Below are 13,736 nucleotides of genomic sequence, written 5' to 3' on the forward strand. Positions count from 1 at the left end.
TGGAGAACCTATAGTGAAGGTTTTCTTCTACTATTTGGTTCTAAGATATGTGCTGTTATATTTTTTTAAAGAAGGAGGGAGAACTAGGCATACTCATATAATAATAATAATAATAATGATGTTCATACAGTACCCTAAAAGTTTATTAAATATGTAATATAAACAGATATCGATTATTAATCACAATGTATAATAGATCATTATTAAATAAATATAAATTTAATATATAATATATGTAAAACACTTTATCATCACAATAACCCTGAGAGGTAGGTGCTACTATTTTCTTTTTATTGGAAACTGAGACCTACAGAAGTGATTTGCCTAGGGTCATACAGCTAAAAAGTATCTGAGGCAAGATGTGAACTCAAGTCTTCCTGATGCCAAGTCCTCTGTTGATCTCATTACACCGTCTCATGGCCTCTAATAAAAAGCACTTTACCCCTGAAATTTCTTTTGCTTGCCACAGCTGTATTTTTTCTAGAATTTTTGAAGCTCTCCAACTTGAAAGAAACTTCTTTAAACATACATTCAAAGAATATATACATATATACAGTCTCGGGTACTTACATATTGAAGGATTGTAATTACTGGGCCTGGCAGTGTATTCAAAACAGGCTTTAACCTTCAGGCTGTATAAAATCAAGCAAATAATTCTTTAATAAATGCCTTATCATGGTGGGATAAATCAGTTAAAAACTTTTTTTTTCACATATCTCCAAATTAGTTTTTTTTTTTTAAAAAGGATGACTCATTAAGACTGTTTAGGAGAATAATAATAATAGTTAGCATTTACATATTACTCTGAATGTTACAAAACACCTTACAAAGATTACCTCCTTTTATTCTTACAATAACCCTGGAGGGTAAGTGCTATTATTATCCCTATTTTACAACTGAGAAAACTGAGGCAGACAGAGGTTAAGTGAGTTGCCCAACACCAGACAACTAACAAGTGTCTGAGGCAGAATTTGAACTCATGTCTTCTGGGCTCTAGGTCCAGTGCACTATCCATGGTACCACCTAGCTGTCTCTAAAACTCTCAGAAGCAACTATTATTAATATCTTCATTTTACAACTGAGGAAAGTAAGGCAAAAATGGGCTAAAGCATTTTCCCAGGTCCACACAGCTAGTAAGTGTCTGAGGTAGGATTTGAACTCAGGTCTATCCTGGCTCCTGGTCCATGGCTCTATCCTTTGCTCCACCTAAGGATAATACAAGGTTTCTTCTTTCCATGCCCCAGCACATCTTGTGCTTGCTTGTGGAATTTTGAGAAATACTGTCATTGCAGTATCAAAGTATGCCAATAAAGGAAATTAAAATTCACAGGAAGATGCAATATTGCACATATGCATATACAAATACAAAGTCAGTCTGACAGAAGGTGCTGATCCTTCCCAAAGCAGGACAGAACAGACAGAAGCAAGCCCATGGCACACGACTATCCATCTTACCATATTCCACTCGGTGCATCACAGGCCATTTTCTGTCTTAGATCAATTCTGTTAGGTGTTACTGTGACTGTTTTCAGGATGTTGATCACTGGTCGAGATCTAGAATCCAGGAAGAAACAAGAGAACACACTCAGAATTCTGCTGGCTTTCACCTTGAACTTCCTCCTCAAATTGCCTTGTACCCTGTGAAGGTCAGGCATACACCACACAGCAGGGAAGTTTGGAATGCCAGGACTTAGAACTCAATCCTTATATTTTACATGTGAGGATACTGAAGCCCAGGTAGGATAAGTGACTTACCTTGACTCACCCAAGTACCAAGTAGGAGAAGCCAGACCTTCAAGACAGGTCTTCTGACTCCAAATCTAGTTTTCTTTTTATTATACAATAAGGTGGTAAACTACAGCTTAGGGGAGGGGGGAGAACAGCTGTAGGCTGGATGTGGCCCACAGGCTATAGTTCCCTGATTTCTTCCATGCTGCCTCTCTCAGTCTGATGAATCATGTGTTGAAGTGTTAAAGGCAATTTAAGTTGAAGGTAACTGATAACAGGCATTTTAGCTTCAAGGATTTGATTTCTTCAAAAAGAAGAAAAACCCCTAAATTCTTTGGCAAATTATTTTAACAGCTGTTCTGTCTCAGCTCTGATATCACAAAGGGTTGATGCTCACTCTCTACTGATCTATCAATATTTTCCTGTTTTCACCCTTTCCAAGACATAAACAGATGTCCATGTTTCTCTTTTTTTTGTGATTAGCACAATTTTTATTCCTCTGCCCTTTCTGTTTCTCTAGAGAAAGACTGGAATCCATGTCACAAGAAGGGGCCTACGATTAGCGCAGCAGGAAAGACAACACAGCTGAGCCCTGGAGATGGCAATGGAACAGGTGCGTTCACTGTGACATCCGAGCACACCAGCCCAAAGATGATGTCCTGAGGTGTGGGTGGCTGCTTGCTCTCCCAGACTACAGAACTATTCTTTCTCTTCATCACTGCTGGTGTCTGCCACTCACCACCCCCGATGCCACTTCTAATCATGGCCACCACCACCACTTTCCTCCTCCCTCCATTCTTCTCTTTTTTGGATCCTTTGTCTTCTCTCCCTCTTCTCCAGATGTGTTCCTTAGTTGCCAAGTACTCAGGGAGGGGCTGCTTCTTCACTTGTAAAATAATTAGGCTGTGTGTGTGTGTGTGTGTGCGCGCGCGCGCACGCGCGCACGTGTACCCACCCACTTTCAGGTTTAAAGTCATTCTAGAAGCTGAGGGATTCTGGGTAGCTATTTTCTGTATAGTCAAAGTTTTACACTACATTTCTATTAAAAATATTCTTTAATTCAGAAAATTTATTACTTCGTTAAATGTTCTTTCCCCCAATTAATCTAATATGATTCAGGTTTTACTATAGACCTCTACTAAGGCATAATTCTCACACCTGAGCATGGTAAGGAACCAGCCCTGGGTTCTCAAAGGCTAGGCACATAGAGCACAGTCAACCATGCTTACAATAGAGGCTAGGTCCAATAACAAGTACCGACAGACTGTCTACTATGTCCCAGACACTGTGTTATGTTCTGAGGATACAAAGAAAGGCAAAAACACATTCTTTGCCCTCAAGAAGTTCACATTCTAATGGAAGAGATATCACACAAACAACTACAGACAAATAAGGTAGCTACAATACAAATGGGAGGTACTCTCAGAGGGAAGACACCAGCAGGAGAGTCAGAAGGGGGAGAGGAGAAAGGGGAAAATGAGACTGGGAAAGGCATTTCACTCAGTAGAATCTGAGCTGAGTCTTTAAGTAAGTTAGGGAAGCTGGGGGGCAGAGGCAAGGAGCAAGAGCATTCCAGTCAGGGGGAAGCCAGTAAGAAGATGCCAAGAGTCAGACCCAATGCTACGTGGGACAGCAAGGCCAGTGTCACTGGAATGTAGAGTATGTGTGGAGGAGGCAGGAATGGATCAAGCAGTATGAAGTGACTTGCCCAGGGTCACATGGCTAGTAGGTGTCTGAGGACAGACTGGAACTGAGGAAGAGGAGTCTTTCTGACTCCAGGCCCAGTATTCTTATCCACTGTGCCTCTAAATGACATTTGGCATTTTCTTCAATTATTGAAATATATTACTCTGAGAAGGGATCCATTGGCTTCACCAGACCACCAACGGGATCTGTGATGCAGAAAAGCTTATGATTCTCTGGTTCTACCAATTTATAAATGGATTGGGAGCTCATCCATGGAATGTGTTCTCATGCTAATGAAATAGCAGACTGCTGAAGTACTGAAACATTTACAGTATTAGAAAATTGCTTTTTGGTTTTTCTTTAAAACCTAAGTAACTCTCAAAGCCAAAGAACATCTTCAAAATTAATTAAAAAAACAATATTTGCCTTTGCAGCACAAACACAAAGCTTTTAGAATTTCAATCTGAATTATCATTTAAAATATGTCATTTAAAAATGTCAATTTGTGTGATTAATTAGAGACACACATGTACCTGAAAATTGACACTGAATCTGAAAGTGAGCCAATGGCAACATCAGGGTAGGAATTTCTATCAAGGTCCATATTTCCTGCAATTGAGTAGCCAAAGTACGGAGAGTTACCCTTAAGAACCTAAAATGAGAAAGTGAACAGAATACTAGATTATTCAAATGAACTTTTTAGTCACGTTTTGAAAAAGAAATACAAAATTTCTTTTGGCACATGTTCCTTTAAAGTTCATCTACAAGCACCCCAATTTATATTCCCAAAGTTCAAGTATTTTAGTTCATCCAAGGTTTCCAATTTATGTTGCATCTACACAGGAGAAGTGTGTAATTATCTGATTAGCTTGTTCCATGTACAAAGCTAGTCTGGATAATTCAATTTTTTTTAAAAAGCTCTCATTTTCCTTAATAGCAGTTTTGAGGGCTTGAATCATCCAGGTAATTGCAATAATTCTCCACTTCATTCCACCTTGGTGGATACAAGCCGAAATCTGCATTTAGTATGGCTGTAGAAGGAAATCCTGGTTTAGAGGGTTACTTTGGAAAATTCAGAAAGGCTGTATGGTCAAAACTATTCCTCTTTTGGGATTATTTTGATCTCTAGCTATTAATTTATAATATTTTAAAATTAAAATAAATAGGTCATAGAGTTTGTCTCCAGAGGAAAATTTCCCAGATATTTCCCAAATAAAAAAAATTCAGTTTAGATCTAAGAATTTTATATTGTGGCACAAAACCAAATTTGAAATAAATGGTCAATGATATTGAATCACCTGTGTTGGTTTGGTATTTATTCCACTTGGAGAGCCATGATAGATAAAAACCTTCCCCAAATCATCGTAAGGTGCTCCAACTGCAATATCTGTTGATGACATAACAGTTTGACAGGCATTTACATTTTCAAAAGTCACAAACAAACATTTTTATAAAATTTTAGACATGCTAGTTACCATTTTAACATTCAGACCATCAACATGTCATCATCCATTGTCTCACCTGGGTATCCATCTTGATTAATATCACCGATGTTTTCGACTGCAATGCCAAACATAGAATCTTTGGTTCCATTAAGGCGAATTGGCTTGACATTATTCCATTTGCCTTGCTGATTAATGTAGACGTACACAGCACCCCCAACTTCTCCATTTCTATCAAAATACTGCGGTGCTCCAATCACTATATCTTGCCAGCTTCAAATATAATAAGGGGAAGAATTATATATGATTAGGTCAAAATGCTTGAAAGTTTAGGGGTATAAGGCTCCTACCCATATGGCTAAGATGCATGGTTGGCTTGTCATCAACAGCACAGAGGTAAGTCCAAAATCACTCTAGTCATCAAATTAAATATTGAAGACTATATCTGAAAGAAATGGTGTGTCAAAGAAGTACTCTCGGTTCAGAGGAAGCAGGAAATCATCCTATGTTTTGGCTCATACCTAAGAATCTGGTCCAGTTCTTGAGATACCTGAAAAGGTAGCTATTATATAGGACAAGAAATTTTGGTCCTGGGTTAACTCTCATACTGAGTTTCTTCATGGTGTCTCAATTCATGTAAGAGAGAATTTAGGAATCTTGGTTTAATCAAAATCTCCTGAGGATTGCACCCCAATTCTTAGAGAGAGGATGTAAATGCTAACCAGATTAGATATTTTCCTTCTGAAGTCTTTAAAATTCCTAGAAATCACTGATAGTTCTTATCATTATTATGGATAAGAAGGCCAAAGAACAGAGCCTTGGAGATGTGAGGTGGAGAATAATGTGTGAGGAAGAAAAAGGGGAGCCAATTGGCTAGACCACAGAGTCCAAGAAAGAAAGGAATGTTCAATGAGGTTGGAAAGATCTGTTAGAGACAAAATGAAAGGATTTATGAGCCAAACAGAAGAGTTTTTATTTTAAACCAGAGGCAATAGGAAGCGACTGGGATTAATGGAATAGATAAATTACATGGTTAGATTTGTATTGAAGGAAAATCACTTCAACAGCTGTCTGTAAGACTGATTGGAGTTGTGAAAGGCTTGAGATAGAGAGATCAGTCGAGAGGCTGTTACACTAACCTGTGAAAGGTGATGAGGAGCTGAAGTAAGGAAAAAATATAATGAGTTCAGTTTTGGATATGTTGAGTTTGAGATGTTTCTGGGACATCCAATTTATAAATGTCCAATGGCAAACTGGTCATGTGGGACTTGGGGGAGAGAATGGGGCTAGATATATACATATCTGTGAGTCATCTGCATAGAAATGACAGTTAAAGCCATGGATGCTGATGAGGTTACCAAGAGAAATTGTGTGGAGGGAAAAGGAGGCTGAAAAACAGAACCCTGGAGTATATACACAACTCAGGAATATGATATGGATGATGATCCAGGAAATGGGTGGTATGGGAACCCAGAGCAAGCACAGTATCCAGAAGGAAAGCGTGGTCAATTGTGTGAAATGCAGCAGATGGTTTAAGAAGGCTGAGGTCTGGAAAAACTATCGGATTTGACAATTAATAGAGCACTGCCTACTTTGGAGAAAGAAGTTTCACATGATTGAGATTAGAAACCAGCCTTGGGAAGTGAGTGCCAGAGGCCTTTAGTAAATGCTTAATGAATATTTGTTGGTTTTAATTTTTTAAAATTGCATTATAGCAAAAAAAAAAGAAGTAAAAGAAAAAAAGAAAAAAATTGTATTATAGCACTGTGACCGGCACGGGTGAATTCAGAGAGATATATGACACAGTCTTTGCCCTCCAAAGATCTAAAATCCAGTTGAAGAGATAGTCAATATTTATAGAAAGATAAATATGATAACAAATCTTTTAAATGTAATTACAATGCACAGGATACTGTACACTAAGTACTAAGAATATAAAGACAAGGGGCAGCTGGGTGGTGCAGTGGATAGAGCACCGGCCCTGGAGTTAGGAGGATCTGAGTTCAAATCTGGCCTCAGACACTTAACACTTACTAGCTGTGTGACCCTGGGCAGGTCACTTAACCCCAATTGCCACACACACACACAAAGAATATAAAGACAAAAATCAAACCGTTTTTGCCCTTAAAGAGCTAAAATGTCTTGAAATTGAACTCATTATCTTTCTCCCAAATCCTCTGCTGTTCTAAAATTCCCTATTTCTGGCAAAGGCAACACCATCCTTCCAGCCTCCCAGGTTTGTAACCCCAGCATTATCTTCAATACCTTACTCCCCCTTATCCCACATATCCCATAAATTGCCAGATCTTGCCATTTCTACCTTCACAGCACCTCTTGTATCTGATTCCCTCTCTCCACTCACAGAGCTACCCTTTCAGTTCAGGCCCTCATCACCTCTCACTTGGGTTAGTGTACCAGCCTCCAACTGGTCTACCTACTTGGAATTTCCCACAACCCCAATCCATTCTATACACTACTGCCAAAGTACTGACCATGACCTTCTACTACTCACCATCTACATGTTTCCTTCCTACTACTGCCTCTAGGACAAAATAGAAACCCTTCCACAGCTTGGCCCCATTATATTTCCAAACATTCCCAACTCTTAAATCCAGCAAAACTAATCCTCTCTCTGTCCCTCCCAGGTGTCTCTCCATCTCCCATCTCTTTTTCTTTGTACTGGCTGTCTTCCATGCTTGGAACACACTCTCTCAGCTCCACCATATGTAGGAGTCCCCTTTTCCTTCAAGCACCATAGCCTTTCCTGATCCTTCCCTGCCCTCACCCCCTGCCCCAAACTCCTAGGTGTCCTCCCTCCCAAACTACCTTGTCTTTAACTACTTTGTATTTATTCTCTTTATATTAATTCTACATATGCTTATATATGTCCTCCATATGCTTAAATACCCCATTAGTCACGTAAGCTTACTATAAGTAGGGATTGGGGCAGCTAGATGGCACAGTGGATAGAGCACCGGCCCTGGATTCAGGAGGACCTGAGTTCAAATCCGGCCTCAGACCCTTGACACGTTCTAGCTGTGTGACCCTGGGCAAGTCACTTAACCCTCATTGCCCCACCAAAAAAAAAATATAAGTAGGGATTGCTTCATTCTCTGTAACACTTGTATCCCCAATGCCTACCACCGTGCTAGGCACAGAACTGGCACTCAATAAATACTTGTTGATTGTTAATGATTGATCACATTCTGTGGAGGAGATATATGTACAGATAGGTACATATGAAATAATTTAAGGAGGGTGAGAGCATTCCAGACTGCTGGGGATTGGTTTCCTGCAGGAGGTAGCATCTTGGTTGAGTCCTGAAGAGAGTCTCTGACAAGCGGGAAGATCCATGGATTCTGAGTGGAAGAAGGGCATTCCGAGTATGGGGGTGGGGGGTCACACTGGGCGAGGCAAAGAGACAGGAGATGGAATAGACAGTTCATAAAACAAATTCAACTTCCACTCAGTGGCCAGAGTGATTTTCTTAAAGCATAGGTCTATTCTGACCACCTCACCCTATTCCCAATTTAATAGACTCCAATAACCAGAATCAAATTACTACCAGAATCAAATATCAAATCTTCTCTTTAGTATTTGAGGCTTTTTACAATCTTATGCATTTCTACCTTTCTAGCCTTCTTACATCTTACTCTCAAAGCATTCTGCATCTTGTAGGAACCTAGTTATTAATGTCTGCCCAATTAGAATGTGAGCTACTTGAGGCCAGGGACCTTTTTAACTTTTGTTGTATCCTCAGTGCTTAATGCAATGCCTAGTGCAGAACATGACTTAAAAAATGCTGATCAGGAAGATCTGAGTTTAAATCTGGCCTCAGACACTTACAAGCTGTGTGACTCTGGACAAGGGACTTAACCCTGTTTGTCTCAGTTTCCTCATCTGTAAAATGATCTGGAGAAGGGGGCAGCTAGATGGCGCAGTGGTAAAGCACTGGCCCTGGATTCAGGAGTACCTGAGTTCAAATCCAGCCCCAGACACTTGACACTTACTAGCTGTGTGACCCTGGGCAAGTCACTTAACCCTCACTGCCCTACCAAAAAAAAAAAATTAAAAAAAAATGATCTGGAGAAGAAAATAGCAAACCACTCCAGTCTTATTCCCAAGCAAACCCCAAATGAGGTCACAAAGAGTCAGACACAACTGAAATGACTGAACAACAACAAAATGTTAATAGACCAACTGGGGCTAGGGTGGAAGAGCAATATGAAATAAGGTTAGAAAAAAAGAGTGCCAAGCTGAAGAATTTGTATTCTATCCTAGAGTCATTTAGAGTTTTTATACTGGGGTGTAACGTGGTCAGACATATGCCTTAGGAAGATTATTTTTGTAGTTGTGTGAAGAATGATTTAAGAGGAGAGAGACTAGAGGCAAGGATACCATTAGGAAGTTATTGTAATAGTATGGGCACAATGTGAGAGAGGTCTGAATGAAGGTGGTAGTCTTGTTAAGTGGAGAGAAGAGGATGGACGTGAAATATGGAATAGGATTGATGACATTTGGTAAATGATTAGATATGTAGGGTAAAGAAGAGCTAAGGATGAACCTGGATGCCCAATAGGATGGTGGCAACCTCAACAGCAAAAATAGGAGAGTTTGAAAGAGGGACCAAGAGGTTTCTGGAGTGTAAAGATAGATAATAAGTCCTATTTTGGATGTGTTTAATTTGAGATGCCAAAAGTACACTTTGATGGAGACGTTCAGCAGCATTAGATGAACAGCAATCCTAGGTACCATATACTAAGTAATACAGATCATGGTACTACTGGGGTTAATTTAGTCCAAAAGCAAGTTCAAGATAGCTGTACACTGGAATGGAATTCTCAGTATGAATGAAAGTCCACATCTAAGGTGGCCTGAATGCTGAAAGCCTCCACACAATCTTTCTCCTTCTTCATTCCCAGTCCTCCTTTCTCCAGGGTATTCTGGGATATTCCGGCTACTCCTTATGAACCCCAGTGTCACAGAATATCTGCAAAGGCTTACATGTTGAGCTGCTTTGTTGTTTTTTATAATTTTATTTCCTTTTATTATTATTTTTTTTTGGTGAGGCAATTGGGGTTAAGTGACTTGCCCAGGGTCACACAGCTAGTGTTAAGTGTCTAAGGTCACATTTGAACTCAGGTCCTCCTGAATCCAGGGCTGGTGCTCTATCCACTGCGCCACTTAGCTTCCCCTCCTTTTATTTTTTAATCAAGCAGCAGTGCAAGTTCAGAGGGATCTAATATCTCAAGATCATTAGAAAACTAGGCAGGCCTAAAACATATCTGGTCAATGGTATTTAATATAAAAACCATATTGTAAAGTACAAACAAATGTGACGATGCTCACCGTTATCATATGCATTTTCTCCAAATAGCAGAAATAATGGAGAAAAGATGGCAGCTTAGTAAAAAACTGTCAGCAGAACTAAGAAAATCCTTAATGGGGAAAAAACCACAATTCCATCCAAGAAAAGTTGAAGAGTTATTTTCAAGTCCTGCCTAAGACCCAGTTAGCAATGCTTTTTAGTATATGACAAAAATATTCCATTGAGAAATCCTTACCCATCCTTGTTGAGGTCCACTACTGCCACATCATAGCCAAACGAAGAGGCCAGCCCTTCTCCTTCAAACAGATGCTCAGTCAAAAGATGTGCAGATTTTATGTCTCTCTTTAGGAGAACCACAGCACCACTATGATTGGCTCTTGGCGCACCAGACACAAAAGTGATCTCATCTTTAGAGATAATACTTTTTCCTGAGTCTAGTGAAAAACCTAGGAAAGCAAGACAGAGATACACAATCTCACAACAACTTTCTATTATAGGAAAGGCTTGTGTCACTGGTGTTTCCACTATTACCACCTCCTCCCTGCCCCACCCCACCCCTTATTCTGATAAATGGACTACAGAGTCAAGAGCCTTGGCATCCAAGTAAATGAAAAGAAATGATAAGAACTATCAGTGCTTTCTAGGGATATTAAAGACTTCAAAAAGAAAATATCTCCTCTGTTTAGCATTTACATAGCATGAAGCATTTATACAGTTTATAAATGGAACTGTAAGTTCCTTTTAATGATGATAATTGGGATAAGTGCAACATTTAGCTTATAGGATACACTAAAAAGAGAGCCAAACATAATACAGAACATCTTTGTGTATACACACAGAGGGCATGGTTTGACTTTCAGCAGAGCTGAATCCTTGCAGTAAGTTGGGTTTTACCATTCCACATTGTATATAATGCAATGATTAGGTTTTGTTATGTTGATAAATCTTCTACATTCAGTCTATTCTGTAATCAATCAAAAGAGAAATCTTTAATACACAATAGATAGCACATGGATGTTTCAAGGAGGCTTACTTCTTGGTCATGGACATGAAAAAAAAAGCATGATGTAATGCTGATGACGTTATGTAGTATTTGAGAAGTTGGTATCAACAATAGAGGTGAATAAGTTGTGATTTTTCACAGAAACTTTCAGGGGACAAACTTAACAGGGACTGTAGCCAATTATTTTAAAATGTTTGCTAAAACCTGTTAGTGTAATATAAGTACTAAAACCTATATGTGTGTGTACACACAAGTATATATATATATGTATGTATACACTTACACATATGTGTGTATACACATGTGTGTGTATGTGTGTGTACTTACAGAGGGACGAGAATTGTTGAGGAGAGGGGGTAACATGGTTAGGTCTGAGGCATAAATTCCAATACTGAACCATTCAAATTGAGAAATTAATCCTATACAACAAAAGCATAGCAAATGCAGACAAGTAGGTATCAGCTTAGCCTCTATTTTCTCTCACCTATGGAAACTTTCACCACTACTGTTCCAATTCTCAAATTAGGAGCTGACTTTAAAATGACATATATATGAAAGCTATAGGAAGTTTTTACTGGAATGTTCCATTACCAATCCATCTTTGAAACTCACTCAAGGGCTAAATCCCTGCCATCAAAAGCTTTTTATTATGGTTTTATTTGAAATGGAGTGAGACGTAAAAAAAAAATGCTGGCAATGTAAATCAAGGTGGATTTATCTTTTTAAAAAATGACCAAGACAATTTACTTGTCATCATCTCCAGGGTCACAGACCTAGGTAGCTATTCATCATCACATCAGGAGATCTGTCGACCCTTACACTGGGGGGCTGTGTTTTATAAACAAACTGATCAGGATCTGTATAGGAAACACTGGTCAAAAAGAGAAGGCCTGTATACACACATGGGGAAGAAATCAAAGAAAAAAAGCAATTATGCTTGGTAAACAAGGTGATAACTGTTGTGTCTCTCTTTAGATAACCAAAGATATGACATCAGTCAATGGACTGACTCTAAGTTGTGGGGTCACTTCCTCATACTTCAGATATCTATCCCTTTATTCACAAAAAATAATAACCAAGAGAGTGTTTCCATCAAGCCATAAATCTACAGACAGCCAAAAACACATAACCAACAGCAATGGATTTGTTTTCTTGTTCTACTGTTGAAGCCCTAACACGCAAGCAAGAGAAAAAAGTGATAAGTGATAAAAATTATCATCGCTATCCTCTAATTTCAAGGGATATTAAAGGCTTCAAAAGAAAAATATCTATCTTGTTTAGCATTTACATAGCTTGAATCACAAAACATTTATTCTGTTTATAACTATAGGCTCAACTTCATGACGGTGTTGGAATGAGTGCAGCACTTGGGTTATAAGCTATGCTATAATGAGAGCCATACATAATAGATGCACCCTTATGTATGCACAAGATAGCATGATTTGCCTTTCAGCCGAGTTGAATCTACATAGACTGAGTCTTCCCATTCCATGCAATGATTATTCATTCAAAAAGAGGCAAAGGCAGGGGTGTAAATGTTTAGAAATGACAGCAAAACTGTGGTCAAAACATTTAGGGGAACACAAGCTCCTTGAGAGCAGGCACTGTTTTTACTTTTTCTTTGTATCCTCATTATTTAGCCCTGTGCTTGGCACATAGTAAATCCTTAATATAGGCTTGATTGATTGACTGATTAATAAAGGTTTGCTGTTTAACTGAATTAAAAGCTAAAACAAAGGTCTATTTTGGCCAACACGCTTAGTATTTCCCACATTGCATAGATCTCCAAATGAAACTGACTTTAAAAATAAAAGGTGAGGATGGTTTATTAAAACACACCTAAATACCAAATTTGTGTTCTCCCACCAATGTTTAACTTGGAAAGTATTATGAGTGTGGGCATGATTCACAATGGGAAGGAGCACAAACCATTTCCAACAGCCTTCCTTTCCTGTCCCACAATCAGTCAATGCAGAAATACAAAATGGTGACCTCATTCATTTCAAAGTCTTGAGTTCGTGTCAGCAGTAGCCTTCAATGCTCCTACAGTTCCTACTTTTGAGGCATTTTCACTTGATCTTCATCTTTGTCAGTTCTGGTTTCCATTTGGTTTGTCTTCTGTCTTTTCCTTGCTCTTTAACTCGGTCTTTTAGTTGCCAAAACAATGCCTTCAGGTCAAGGGCTTTATTTTTCCCTTCCATTTTGTGATTCCTTATTGGATCTGCCACATGTCTATAAAGTTCAAGCTCAAAGTTTTCATAGAAGGTAGTTTTCTAAAATTTCAATCCATCATTCATTTTCTCCTTCAAGCTTCCTTATTTGCAGTAGGATTGTAGGACTTAACTGGTAAGACCTCAGGTATCATCTGGTCCAACCGCTTCATTTCACAGGTAAGAAATCAAAGGCCCAAGGTGGTAACAGGAGTTACCCAAGGTCATACCAATGCCAAGTAGCAAAGCCAAGATTCATTGTCAGATCTTCTCATGCCAAACCCAGTGTTATTTCTATTACACCAAGGAGGACTCTGTATCAGTTCTATCCTCATTCT

The 13,736-nt window shown here is 38.9% G+C and overlaps 1 protein-coding gene across 1 annotated transcript in view; it reads right to left on the reverse strand.

The window, feature by feature from the left end:
• ITGA6 (integrin subunit alpha 6) overlaps positions 1-13,736 on the reverse strand; it is a 99,683-nt gene that overhangs the window by 21,788 nt on the left and 64,159 nt on the right. The window contains 7 exon segments of the mRNA XM_043997948.1: positions 571-632; positions 1,456-1,554; positions 3,948-4,066; positions 4,713-4,801; positions 4,936-5,129; positions 10,421-10,631; positions 11,962-12,078. Coding sequence (XP_043853883.1) covers positions 571-632; positions 1,456-1,554; positions 3,948-4,066; positions 4,713-4,801; positions 4,936-5,129; positions 10,421-10,631; positions 11,962-12,078 — 891 coding nt within the window.

Source organism: Dromiciops gliroides, chromosome 3 (assembly GCF_019393635.1).
Source record: "Dromiciops gliroides isolate mDroGli1 chromosome 3, mDroGli1.pri, whole genome shotgun sequence".
Taxonomy (NCBI): Eukaryota; Metazoa; Chordata; class Mammalia; order Microbiotheria; family Microbiotheriidae; genus Dromiciops; species Dromiciops gliroides.